Source organism: Plecotus auritus (assembly GCF_963455305.1).
Source record: "Plecotus auritus genome assembly, chromosome: 5".
Classification (NCBI taxonomy): Eukaryota; Metazoa; Chordata; class Mammalia; order Chiroptera; family Vespertilionidae; genus Plecotus; species Plecotus auritus.
In genome coordinates this window covers 167,999,625-168,014,393 of record NC_137776.1, presented here as the reverse complement: position 1 = coordinate 168,014,393, position 14,769 = coordinate 167,999,625, and the positions used below count along the sequence as shown (strand labels likewise).

The 14,769-nt window shown below is 40.7% G+C and overlaps 1 protein-coding gene across 2 annotated transcripts in view; it reads right to left on the bottom strand.

The window, feature by feature from the left end:
* Positions 1-5,331, bottom strand: part of UGCG (UDP-glucose ceramide glucosyltransferase) — a 37,115-nt gene extending 31,784 nt beyond the window's left edge. The window contains exon 1 of one of the 2 annotated variants that reach the window (XM_080671435.1): positions 2,819-5,331. In XM_080671435.1, the coding sequence (XP_080527561.1) occupies positions 2,819-3,138 (320 nt within the window). In that variant the 5' untranslated portion in view covers positions 3,139-5,331. Of the gene's footprint in view, positions 1-2,102; positions 2,622-2,818 lie in introns of those variants that run through there. The other variant, XM_080671436.1, reaches the window with a different exon arrangement.
* Between the last annotated feature and the right edge of the window lie 9,438 nt (positions 5,332-14,769).

Here is a 14,769-nt window from a genome sequence, read left to right as displayed (position 1 = left end):
CAACTGCTGAGCCATGCTGGTCGGGTTAAATAGCTTAATTTTAAAAGTAGGTTACAGAATAATAATCATAATAAAGTCCCTTTCTCTCTCCTTCCCTCCCTCTCTTCTCTTCCTCCCTGCCCCCAACAGAAATATAATTGGAAGGATAGTCACAAAAGATTGACAAAGTAATAGAATTCTGATTGTGTGTTTAACTTTTTTCTTTATTCCTCTCTGAATCGTCTAAATTCCTTATATAGGCCCTAGCCGGTTTGGCTCAGTGGATAGAGCGTCAGCCTGCGGACTGAAGGGTCCCAGGTTCGATTCTGGGCACATGCCTGGGTTTCGGGCGTCCCAGCAGGGGGCGTGCAGGAGGCAGCCAATCAATGATTCTCATCACTGATGTTTCTATCTCTTTCCTTCTTCCTTCCTCTCTGAAATAAACAAAAATATATTTAAAAAAAATAAATTCCTTTATAAAAAGCGGTTTTGCCGAAACCGGTTTGGCTCAGTGGATAGAGCGTCGGCCTGCGGACTGAAGGGTCCCGGGTTCGATTCCGGTCAAGGGCATGTGCCTTGGTTGCGGGCACATCCCCAGTGGGAGGTGTGCAGGAGGCAGCTGATCGATGTTTCTCTCTCATCGATGTTTCTGGCTCTCTATCCCTCTCCCTTCCTCTCTGTAAAATATCAATAAAATATATTTTTTTAAAAAAGAGCGGTTTTATTTTTATGATTGGAAAAAGAAAAAATTGTTCTTGAAGAATTCATATATAATGAACTCCAGAAAGTGTGTAGTGACTACAGCTAACAAACTCCATACACGAAGATCAACAACATCCAAATAGCATGTTTTCTTTCATCTTCAAAGAAATACCAATGTGTCTTGTACAATGAAGCATCTTTCTCCAATACCAGGAAATGCCACACTATATTAATAAAATGCAGTACTTCCAAAAGAAAAAACATACTTTTTCTGTAGTAAAAAGTGAAGAAAAAGAAACAAAAATTAATTTCTTAATGTCCTTCCCATCTTTTTATATACCCTATTCTAGTTGGTGGTAAAGATAACCATGTACAATCTTTTTTTTTTTTTTTTCAGCTAAAAAAAGTGAATCCATATCCAGAATATGGCCTATGCGATTCTTTCATTTCTTTGTGAAGGTTGATTTCAGTTTGAAAACATGTAAATAATTGAAATATCAAAACTAGCCACATACCCCATAACCCTGTTTATTTTATTCATAGACTTGATCACTATTGGAAATAACCCTGGTAACACTGACTGATGGTCCCCATTTCCCCTTACTAAATATACCAGGCTTTTTACTGTTTTCTGTGTGTTTTTATTCAGATGTTGTTATGTCCCTTCTGGAATGTAAGCTCTATGAGGACAGGAATTCTGCCCTGATCATCCCTGTAACCTCAGTGAATAGCATCTAGGTCTCAAGAAGTATATGTTAAATTAATAATGAAAAGGTGTGTGTGTGTGTGTGTGTGTGTGTGTGTGTGTGACGCAAATCTGAAGACAATAAATAAGAAATCAGAATAAAAGGAAAGAAAAGCATACTGAAATGTATAAGCTGACATGATTCAAGGGTATAACGCCACCTCGGAGGTGGACAGGCACTGGACACTTATCTGAGGGCATGGAGCTCGCCTAGGAACAAAATCCACAGGGAGATTTCCAGGTGGCTGTGCGCACCTCCCAGAAGATAGAAACGATCGCCACCATAATAGAAATGTGTCCCAGGCCAAGGGGGAATGGGGGGGGGGGGGGGGGGGGGAGAAAGACACCATACATCTTGGCCCAGATGAAAAATCACACGAATCCCCAACACAGTCAAACCAAGCAAGCAATCTTCCGCCACACGTAAGAGCGTAGTTTCCTTTCCCCTGGCTGTGCAGTCGCCTGCAGCCCAGCAACCCCCTCCCTCGCCACTTTTCCCTCCCAAGGACCCCCCACCCTGCTGGTCCAAGGGGAGAGAGAATGGGGAAAACATTGAGAATTAGCTCTCTGTACCCCCACCCAAACCCAATCCCCTCCAAAGCGCAATCCCTCCCACCCTCGTCTGTCCCTGAGGCCCCGAACCCGCCCCAGGCTCCTCCAGCTGCCCCTCACTCACGTGTAGATGATGGACATGAAATGCATCAGCCACAGCACCAAGAAGAGGGCGAACCCGAATAAGGCCGTTCCCTCCAGGGCCAGGTCCAGCAGCGCCATCCCCCGGCCCGGCCCGGCCTGCTCCGGCCGTCGCCGCGGACAGCGCTCCCGCAGGAGGAGGACAGGGTAGGCGACCGAGGCGGGGGCGCAGGAGGGGAGAAGAAGGTGGGAGAGGAAGGGGCGGAGTGGGGTGGGGACGGAAGGGGCGGGCAGGGCCTACGCGCCCCCGCCCGCGCGCACTCGCCCGCGCGCTGCCCTGGGCGCGCTCGCGACTGCGGGTGCTGCTGTGGTCGGGCTGGGTGGTCAGCGTGGCCGTGGCTCCGCGCTGCGGCTCGCCTCCCTACACCCTCGCGGCCGCCCTGCGCGCCTGTGCCCCTGTCGCCGTCCCGCCGCCGGGCTCCGCGCCGCGCTGCTCCTGCCCTGCTCTGCCGCCGCGGCTCCGTGCACTAATCGAAACCGGCGGCTGGCACCCCGACTCCCTGGCGATCCCCGCCCCTCCCGGCCCCCGCCCTCCGCAACCGCGGCGCCCGCCCCTCCGAGGGGCGGTGCGCAACGCCCCTCCCTGCCCGTCCTGCTGCCTTCGCGCCAGCTGCGTCACGGTCGCGAGCAAACCCCCGGGAAGCTTCTGTTGGATGCTGGCCGGGCTTTCCCTTGGCTTCTGTCTCCGCCGCCGCCTACCTTCCCGCGTCGGGCCGAGGCTCGCAACGGGGCGGCCAGCGTTGCAGCCCTAGGCCACCCTCCCTCGGCGGCGGCGGAGCGTGACTCTGTGTCCCACTTGGAGGCCGCTTTCCCTCTGTCCGCGTGTTCCAGAAAAATACACTGGGCTCCAGGCAGCCGCCGACTGTCTTGCAATCCAGTTTCCAACGCTGCGTCCGCAGCCTCTCCGCGGGCATCCCTCCGAGCGGCGTAGGCCCTCCTCCAGGCCACGTTCCTGGGCGCAAGGGTTTCCGATCGCCTTCCCCACTCACTGCTTTTAATGCTGTGGAGCCTTGGATCATAACGGACCTGAGTAAAGTAATCTGCTTGTGCCTCGCAGATCTCTAAGCATCTTAGAGACCGCGTGTAATAGAAAAGAAACTCTCTAACACAATGTAAAGAACCCATTATTATTGAATTCCCTAAGAGTTACTGTTTGGGTAGCCATATGTGGCTAATGAGCGCTTGAAATGCGGCTAGTACCGAACTGAGACGTGTGGTGGGTGTAAACCATACACTAGAGGTCTGAGACCACCTCATTAGTAAATTTTAAGTTGATTACATGTTGAAACTAATATATTTGATATGTTGAGTTAAATCAAGTAAGTTATTAAATTAATTTCGCTGTTCTTGTTTTACTTTTTAAATGTGGTTTGCTACTAGAAAATTTTAAATCACACAGGGGGATAGTACGGCCCTAAAAAACAAAGGGCACCCTGGGTAATAAGGCAACAGTGTTTATCTTCATTTAAAATCAGTCCAAGGAGATGTTTTAATCTAGTACTAAATGTTTCTGTTTGTTTCTTTAGCCCAGATGAATTTACATTGTTTCTTGATTGTTTCATGTTTAGACAATGTTTATTATCTCAAGTGATTTCCTTTTAAATAATCCATTATCCCCTTGAGAGATTTCAGAATTGAATTCAGTTTTGAAGAGTTTATTTTATCAGTGCAGTTTATAGTAGTTAATATTGATTAAATGAGCTACCTCAGTCTCGGGTTAAATGATAAACTACAACCAGGAAAGAGTTTAAATTAAGGTCCCTATTGAGAACCAATCCTGGATTCGCTGTACCGTTTGTTTTATCGGCTTTAACATCAGTGAGAAAGAATAGAGCTTAGAAACCCAACTCCCATTGTTGATTGTTAATGGTTGATAAGTTAATGTTATAGCAGGGTAGTGTATTAGAATCGAAATAATATTACAAAAGGAAATTTTAAAACCTCACTTGCAGCTAACCACTCCTAAGACATTAAAAAAAACAAAAACCATTTAACCCGTTTTAACATTTCTAAAATGGAAATGCATCTCACAATCAATGACGTCTTACAATTGGTGGGTGTGTTTTCTTCATCATATGTAAAATCTCATACAGTGCATCTTACAATTAATACCCTCATAGATTTGATGAACTACATCAATTGGTCTATTTAAGCATTTTGTTATATTCTTCATTTCTCCAAAACGTTTTTGAGAACCTTCTAACAAAGGATTTAATGCAGTATGATCAATTACATGGAAAATGAAGCCAAAGAATGGTGAAGAAGCAGATATTCTTAAGGGTTAACAGACTTGCTGTAGTTGAACATAATCAGTAGATTAAAGATCAGCTATGTTGTACTTGAGCCTAGTTAAACTTGGTCTATCTGAAACTAGTTGCTAATTTTAAAGCAGCAGCTTTAGAAAAATTAATCTTAATTTTCTAAAGATCCAGTAACAGTGTAAGTTTTTTCCATGCAGTGCAGCAGCCCAGGACTCTAGCTAGCAAAGACCCTGTCCACTCCTCTCACCTTTGGTAGTTAACATTGTTTCAGTTTTTGTCTAAAAGGCCTCTCTTTTAGAAAACTAATTCCACCAAGTTCAGGGCTTCTGGCTTTTTCCAATGGCAATCCAGTAACAGTATATATTAGAATTCATACAGCTTAAAGAGCAATGTTTTTCGAGGCAAACAAAATCCAAATTTGACTGTTATTGAACAGCCCTAGATATTTTCGTTTATAAAATCTAAACAAGAACCCAAAATGTCTGGTTCAAATCAAGTAATTGAAACACATTTTTTTTTTTTTTACTTGAACCAAACTCAAACCCAAATGATTTAATTACAGCTGATTCTAAACTGAAACTGAAATGAAATTGTATGGGTTCTAGTCCCATGTCCCAGAAAAGAGCAGCAGAAGGCTCTGAGAACACAGGTCCATAATTTACTTCAGAGAAACAAAGCAATTAAACTTTGGGAAATTGATATTCTTAGTTACATTTTATCCAGAATGCCTAAACTGTATTATAAAAGTTCCTGTTACTTTTTTTTAAAATTGTAACATTTTTAATAATCATGATTCTTGATTTGGGTTGTATCTAACAAAAACATCACCTTTGGTGAGATTTCTAGATAAATCAAGTTTAAATGTGACACTGAGAAGCTATGCACAGAAAAAAGACTGAAAGAAATTACACCAAACAACTATGAGTATTTGTCTTTGAGGAATAAAATGTTGATTTTAAAAAATTTGCCTATTTATATTGTTGACTTTCTATAATGAGCATTATTGTTTTTATGATGAAAAGTGACCATTTTTCTATTTTATAAAAAAGTTAATACATGATGAAAACCATATAGAAATTTTGTATACTTTATTTTTTTAAATTATGAGTGGTGCCCTGGCCAGTGTGGCTCTGTTGGTTACAGCATCATCCCTTACACCAAAAGGTCGTGGGTTTAATTCCTGGTCAATACCAGGTTGCAGGTTCAGGAGGCAACCCATCGATGTTTCTCTCTCCCCACTCCCCCCGCCATCCCCTCCCCCGCCTTTCCTCTCTCTAAAATCAATAAAAACATTTTTTAAAAAAGTTGTATACATTGCCCTAGCCGGTTTGGCTCAGTGGATAGAGCGTCGGCCTGCAGACCTAAGGGCTCGATTCCAGTCAAGGGCACATACCTAGGTTGCAAGCTCCTTCCCGGCCCAGGCCCTGGTCAGGGCACATGCAGGAGGCAACCAATCAATGTGTTTCTCTCACATCGATATTTCTGTCTTTCCCTCACTCTTCCTCTCTCTCTAAAAACCAATGGGAAAATATCCTCCAGTGATGATTTAAAAAAAAAAAAAATACATCAAAACCCATAGAACATACAGCACCAGGAGTGAACCCTAATGTAAGCTATGAACTTTGGGTGATGCTGATGTATCAATGTAGGTTCATCAACTGTAACAAATGTATCACTCTGGTACAGAATGTTGATGTTGATAGTGGGGGAGGCTGTGCATGTGTGGGCCAGGGAGTATCTGTACTTTCTGCTCGATTTTACTGTGAACCTACAACTGCTCTGAAAATAAAGTTATTAAAAAATTACCGAGTGCTCTGCTAAAAGAAAATTATTGGAAATGCTATGTGTCTGAATACTAGTGAGATAAACTAGTTTGCCATTAGCTCCTAGGGTTTTGCACCTTCTAGGCCAGCAATTTTCAACCTTTATTATCTCACGGCACACATAAACTAATTACCAAAATTCAGCAGCCCAGCAAAAAACATATTTTTGGCCGATCTGACAAAAAATAGGTATAATTTTGATTCATTCACATCAGACAATATTGTATTGGCTCTTGTCATTTTTTCACTTGACAATCTAAGGGGAAAAAAAGAGGTCAGTGTCCCTGACTAAATAGTCAGGTGTTACATGTTTTAAAAATTCTTGTGGCAGACCAGTGTGTCTGCCGAGGCACAGCAGGTCAAAATTGCTGTTCTAGGCACTCAAATATTTGTTGAACGAGTGAATAGATTATCTATATTGAGGAAAGTCACTGGAAAAATTGCTCACCTTTCTCCTTCGTTTGCAAATACTTTAAAATTCCCTTGTTGAAAACACCCCCTCTTTTGTGTTACAAAATTAGATCACAAAGTCAGTGTAAGAGTAATTACATATTAGTTCACCTAATCACAGCCTGCAGACCTGCTGCAAAGCCCATGCTCTACTTGACAGAGTCAATAGCATATTTTTATGTCAATATTGGACAGTTTCCATGTTTGTCATTATTACAAAGAATCTTTCATATATAAACATTTTAAAGATCACAATTCAGTTCCCGTGGTTAATGTGTTGTTATTTTTAAAAGACAGGCATACTGTAAATTTTCAGCCTTATAAAAACTTTTAAAAAACAAGTTGTTTTTATTAAAGGAGATCCTCAAGGAACTGGGTGAATTTGAAATTTCAAAAACAAAATTAGAATTTATCTGAAATTTGTGGTGCTAACGCCAAAAGAAGCTATTTAATTCTTGTCCTTTTTCCCCTAAGTATTTTTAAAATTAGAAAAATGTCTTACCTACTTGATTTAGGTTATATCTAAGGTGCTTAACTTAACATTAGTTTTGTTACCCATGTAATGGTAACTTTGTAAAAAGCCTTCAGACCCCCAGATACTATGTTACTGTGAATCACCTTCGAATGCACAAAGGTTCTAGGCAATGTCAGTCCAGGGCCTCATCTGATAAACCACTGTTACAGTGTGTTGGCATGTATGGGTGTGGTCCAGGGGAGTGCCTAGAGTTCACTAGAGTTCATTTCATTCTCAGCTGTTTTGCCAACTCATATCCAAATGACTAATTAAAGTGTTTTACCTCATACTCATTTGTCTTTTCAAATGGCATATTTGATTTTGTTTTAATCCGAAGTGTGCCAGGTTGAAGCACTAGCGTTCATCGTAAAGCAAACTAAATTTAAATATTTAAAATATTTCCAAATGTGTCGTGTGTAAATATCAACTATTTTCTTGTTCAAAGTGTTTTTAAATTGCTTTACTTTTAGATAAATATTTATGACTCGATTCAAATTATTTATTAATGTTTATTATGTTAAAACATTTACCTAAGCTATGAATGTGTGTAAACAAACTTGGTAACTTTATTGGAGAGAGAAGCTCTAATATTTATTGAATACAGGGAGATAAGCTGTATGCCAAACCAAATTTTAAAATATTAACTTGATTTTTTAAAAAGTGATGAAATGTATAACTGGAAGCCAAAAAGATTAACTACTCAGGTGACATATCTGATAAGTGAGGGAGCTGGAGTTTGGACTTAGGACTATTCTAATCCAAAGCCAATGCTTTTTATATAGACAAATACAATATTAAGTCAATTTAAATGATATATAGTAGATGATCAATCCTCTAAGTTCATATTGCAAAAGTAGATTCGGCTTAGCATTCTTCAGTTTGGTAACCATTCTATAGAAGTCAATTTTACCACATGAGACATAGGAAAATATATTAAGAATAGATCATATAGTTTATGCTAAGATGCACTGGCAATTTAAACACCTGGCTCTTCTTTACCATTTGTTTTGCTTCAGTTAAGAGGAATTTCATGAAATATACTATCATTTCAAAACAATTCACCTAAAAGAGTAAAGTAGAAAAATTAAAAAAACAAGAAAAGGAAAAAGAAATCTGTTTCCTTGTGTATTATCCCATAGTATTCATGACACTATAAATAAAGTGTGAATTTAACTTTTACTAAGGAACAAAGGCTGTAAATAACCTAGATCTCCTGAGTTTTGGATCTCTACAAAGCACCTTCTATCTTAAGCATGCTCTGCTTTAAGATACAGTGTAGACTACTGGTTAAGCACATACATTGTGAATATCAAACTGACTGGGTTTGAATCCCAGTTCTACCATTTCTTAACTATATTAACTCTGTTGTGAGTACTAAAATTAACATGGAAAATATTTAGAACAGGTCCAGGCAAATGTAAATTCTATGAAAGTTTTATTATTATTCCTTAATAGAGTTCATCTAGATCATTAACTTTTGTTTTCTCCATTTCTCCCTTTACTGTTCCTACCTATAAAAAAATAAAATTAACTATACTTATAAGGTATTTTTAAAGCAAATCAGTCTCTCTGTGACAGAAGCATACAACACTTCTCAATTCTGTTTATTACATAAAAAAGAATGTTCTATAGAAACCATCTTTTTTTAAAATATATTTTATTGATTTTTCACAGAGAGGAAGGGAGTGGGATAGAGTCAGAAACATTGATGAGAGAGAAACATCGACCAGCTGCCTCCTGCACACCTCCCACTGGGGATGTGCCCGCAACCAAGGTACATGCCCTTGACCGGAATCGAACCTGGGACGTTGAGTCTGCAGGCCGACACTCTATCCACTGAGCCAAACCGGACAGGGCAGAAACCATCTTCTTGATAACATAACTAGTTTAGTCAATTAAATATAAATGCAGTTAGATGACAATTGTATGGAATAGAAAAATTATAATTAAATAGTAAAGGGCAATCAAAGATACTTTTATTCCACAAGAAAAATAAATTTTAGGCATTGAAATAAAATATTCTATACAACCAAAGCATAAGACTTAAAAAGGTATTTATATTCAATAGGGGCCTCTGACATGTAAGAAACGGTGATACTGAATAAGTGCTAATGCTATTTCTGGTATATTTAATATACGCAGAATACAATGCATCAGGATATCAGGATTAACAGAAGGCAACGTTTTCAGAGTCTAGTTTACACAACACACGACAATATTACTTCTTAGCTCAGAATTGATTAAAAAAAAAGTAACATTTGCCTGAATGAGTACCAAACTCACAATGAATTTGTGTACTCTACCCAGCCTAAAAATTTTATGTTCAGAAATCCTATCAGATTATTTTAAGTCTTTACTTCATTGTGGGTATAAATTTGAAGTGCTATCTACAATGGGAAGAAGCATGAAACAATCCATGGTGCAAGTCAAGGAAATAAAAACAACCATTGGGGCCTCTTCTATTCCAAGTTCATCCCTAAATTCAATCGCCCGTTTAAATTATTTTGAGGTCATTTGGGTTCAGGTGCCATCATTAATGGTAGGCACCATTCAATGGAAATATTGAGCAGAATTATTTGAACCGTCTGTCAAGATGACAAAGTAAATGAAGTAACAAATCCACTTACTCCTTTTCCTTCTCAACCAACTTGATGAAAATCAAGTGTGTTCCAGGAGCACACTGTCCTCATGCTTTGGATACAAAGTTAAAATGATACAACCTTTTCCCAAAACAGATATTATAACGCAATGTTATGTTCAAGAGATACAGGAGAATTGTTTGGGACTTGGGAACTATTGCTTTTCTTTAGGAAAGTCTACAAAGATTTCATGGAGAAGTGCTGGATCCAGACCAAACAGTAAGAGGTTATCAGGAAACGAGTGAGAAGAAAGCAGGGTGTCTTCTGTGGTTACTTTTTGAATATAAGTATTTGAAATGACTGAGCAATCCGGGGGAGGAGGCTGGGAAACAATCAGCAAACAGTCTGGATGAATACAGTTTGCAAAACAGTGATGTTGGTTCACTGATAAATTCATTGATAGGTATGTAATTGAAAATCGAGTTACAGGGATTTAAATGATAGTCTAAATCAGGACACTTGAGAAACAAAGGGGCACCATTAACAATCAGGCTAGGACCGTGGTCGGCAAACTGCGGCTCACGAGCCACATGCGGCTCTCTGGCCCCTTGAGTTTTTAGCAAAGGCCAGCTTAGGAGTATCCTAATTAAGTTAATAACAATGTACCTACCGATATAGTTTAGGTTTAAAATATTTGGCTCTCAAAAGAAATTTCAATCGTCGTATTGTTGATATTTGGCTCTGTTGACTAATGAGTTTGCCGACCACTGGGCTAGGAGAACGGTGTGAATGGAGACCGTCCTAGGCAAATTAGCTGATCAAACACTGGACACAGGAGTCAGGCAAGGCTCCGTGGAGGCTCTTGCTCCATTTTTCTGAGACAGTCTTGGTTTTTTCTTTCTCTGTGTGAGTTTTATCTCCGTGGTTGTAGATGGCTGCTAACAGTTCTCTGTACCTAATGGTTTCCCCTTCACACACAGGAGGAGAAAAAATTCTTAGTTATTCACAACCACCTAACAAAAATCTTAAGTTTCTCTTTCCCCTAGCCCCCAACTGGAATGCTCTTGATGCCACGTGCTAACCGGTAGTAAGGATGGCAGTAAAAATAGTCACACCCAAACTGACGGCAGTGACACAATGGATGGGGAAAATCAAACTAAAGGGATAATAACCACATACTATATTGAGTTTTTCCAAAACAATGGAAAATTTCTAGGAAGTCTTAAGTATGAAAAATCCCAGTTAACCTCTTTCAGCATTTGTTATTTATTTTAAATATCAGCTTTATGGAAATATAGTCCCTTAACCATAAAATTAACTCTTAAAGTATACAAGTAGGTGATTTTTACTATATCACAGAGTTGTACAGCTATTACAACTTAACTTCATAACTTTTTCATCACTGCAAAAAGAAACCCCATGCCTATTAGCAGTCATTCCTCATCTCCCCCACCCCTAGCACATGACAACCATTAATTTAACTTCTGTCTCTATAAATTTGCTATCCTGGACATTTCTTTCTTTTTTAAAATATATTTTTATTGATTTCAGAGAGGAAGGGAGAGGGAGAGAGAGAAACTTCAATGATGACAGATAATCATTGATCAGCTGCCTCCTGCATGCCCAACACTGTGGACTGAGCCCGAAACATTCCCAGGCATGTGTCCCGGCTGGGAATCAAACCATGACCTCCTGGTTCATAGGTCAATGCTCAACCACTGAGCCATGCTGGCTGGGCTATCCTGGACATTTCACTAAAATAGAATTATACAGGCCAGGCTGTCCCACTTTCTGTATTAGCTCCATTTCCCTTCCACTTCCAAATTCTGGCCAGATACACTGACATTGCCAAGGGTAATAACATTTATCACCTTCATTTATCATAAATAATAATTCTTTGTTCTGTGGCAAAAAGGAAAATTGGTACAACATAATACCAGAGTGTCAGACAATGGTCAAATTATTTAGGGCATACATAAATTTTAGTCTAAATTTTAACACAGATCTAAAGTTCTGGTCATTGTTGCAAGATGCAAAATAGAGATAAAAGGTATAACTTGGGGAAAGGGTCAGAGAAGTTTTTTTTGTTTTGTTTTGTTTTTAAATATGGAACGCTTCACGAATTTGCGTGTCATCCTTGCGCAGGGCCATGCTAATCTTCTCTGTATCGTTCCAATTTTAGTATATGTGCTGCCGAAGCGAGCACGGGTCAGAGAAGTTTTAAATTATTTGTTTAAAATACATGTTAGGCAATATAAATGAACAAACGAAACAGAAAGACTCAGATACAGAGAACAAACTAATGGTTGCCAGAGGGGAGGGAGGTAGAGGGACTGGATGAAAAAGGAGAAGGGATTAAGAAGTACAGATTGGTAGTTACAAAATAGTCATGGGGATGCAAAGTACAGCATGGGTAATCCTATCTAATAAAAGAGTAATATGCAAATTGACCATACCTCTGTCACACCCACAAGCCACGCCCACCAACCAATCAGGAGCGAGTATGCAAATTAACCCAACCAAGATGGCTGCAGCCACGGAGGGAGCACCAGACTTGGGTTTCCCCAGCAACGGAGGAAGCCAAGCTTCCTGCACACCCTGGCCAGCTCAGGCCTTCGCTCAAGGCTACAAAGTTTCAATTATAGAAGATAAATAAATCCCAACAAAAATGGCTGTGGCCATGGAGCACGCAGGAGGCTTGGGTTTCCCCGGCGATGGAGGAAGCCAAGTTCCTGGCCAGCCCTGGCCTCCGCTGAAGGCTACAAAGTTTCAATTATAGAAGATAAATAAATCCCAGATACCAGGGCCTCCACTTGGGTCACCGGGGAGCATAGCCGGCCTGCAAACCACCACAGGCCCCTCTCCCAGGCCACCTCATGCCCCAAAGGAACCCCCACCCTGATCCAGGACACCCTTCAGGGCAAACCAGCTGACCCCCACTGGTGCACCAGGCCTCTATCCTATATAATAAAAGAGTAATATGCAAATTGACTGTCGCTCCAACACACAAGATGGCTGCCCCCATGTGGACACAAGATGGCCACCACAGGATGGCCAGCTGGGGAGGGCAATTGGGAGGGATCAGGCCAGCAGGGGAGGGCAGTTGTGAGCGATCAGGCCAGCAGGGGAGGGCAGTTGGGAGGGACCAGGCCTGCAAGGGAGGGCAGTTAGGGGTGACCAGGCTGGTAGGGGAGGGCAGTTAGGGGTGACCAGGCCTGCAGGGGAGGGCAGTTAGGGACAATCAGGCTGGCAGGGGAGCAGTTGGAAGCCAGCAGTCCTGGATTGTGAGAGGGATGCTGACTGCCTGTTTAGGCCCGATCCTACCGGCCTAAATGGGCAGTTGGACATCCCTCAAGGGGTCCCAGATTGGAGAGGGTGCAGGCTGGGCTGAGGGACACCCCACCCCGTACAAGAACTTCATGCACCAGGCCTCTAGTATAGTTAATAATATTGTTCATAACTATGGTTGGTGCTAATTGGATACTGGAAATATCAGGGGCAGCACTTTGTAAAGTATATGATTGTCTAACCATTTTGCTATACACCTGAAACAAATACAAAATAATACTGAATATAAACTGTAATTGAAAAAAAAACACACATTTAAATACATGTCAGGGTACAAATCACATACTTATTGGTTCAATCATATTTATTTTATCTAAATCTTCTGGCCTTATTTTCTTTCTACTTAATGTTACTAGTTGATAATGTTGACTTACAATTCCAGTTACATTTTTTGTTTCCACTTTATTTTGTATTTCTAATCACTTTTATTTATATATTTTATACAGTAATATAGGACATGAAGTTCAAATGAATTAACTTCTACCACATACGTGAATTTATTTAAACATCACAACTGGGACGGTGCTTATTATTTGCTACATTTTTAAATAAAATAAACTGAAGCTATAGATGTTTAATTGGCTTGCCCTCAGTCATAATGTAAGCAGTGGGAATGGGATTTGAACCTGTCAGTGTGGCCCCAGAGCTCTTGCCCCTCCCCTCACCCTTTATTCCATACAACCAACACATAAACTCATTCTCAAAAGCCTAAGGTCTGTGTTCCTCATCACATTCTAAAGATGGTGAACATATTTATTTCCTTTGGCATAATCTGCCTTCACTTGTTTATTTTTTGGCATGATAGAAACTTGAGGCCCATTGCTTTAGATCCATCTTAAGTTTTCAAAATGCAGACTCCTATTCACCAGGTGACAGTGGCTCCTTAATACCTCCCTCAACCCCTCTGAATGGCTAGAGCCTGTTCTTCCTGTGCCAATAAAATGTGGGTGATTCAACTGGGATTAGGAACGTCTCATCAGACCAGCTGGAGAGAGCGGGATGGCCTGCCCTGCCCACACCCACTTCTCCTCCGCAGAGTTGTTCTCAGTTACTAAATATTACCCCACGTCTGTTCCACCTTCTATGCTCCATTTCTCAGTGACTCTCATCACCATCCATCCTGTTGCCTAAGTTAGAATTCTCTGAACCATTATTAATACTTCCCTTTGCCTCATCAGTACATACAGGAAATACCAACCCCCCTTTCCTTAACTTTTATGTGTAAAATTAATCCACTTCCTATTTCAGGCCACCCCTTTCTTATGGATAGTAGTGCTAATTTTTCTCCTTGCCTCCAACCCATTCCAGAGTGGTCACTCCAAAATGCAAATCTTGTTTTTCTTGAGGTATATCTTATTAAAGATATTAACTTAGTAAAGTACCCAAATCTTAAATGTATGACTTAATATTTTTTTAAGTATGCATTGCAGATCAAGACAGAGAACATCCTGGCACTACAGAAGGCTCCTCATGCCCTTTGGAGTCATACTCCACCCTCAAGGTAACTACAACTCTGACTTTTATCACCACAGATTAGTTTTGCTCACTTTAAAAATTCATATAACTAGAATCATATAACAAGTTGTGTGTGTGTGTGTGTGTGTGTGACATTCAATGTCTGTGGTATTCATTCATATGTGGTATGTATGAAGAGTTTATTTTTCTTTATTGCTAT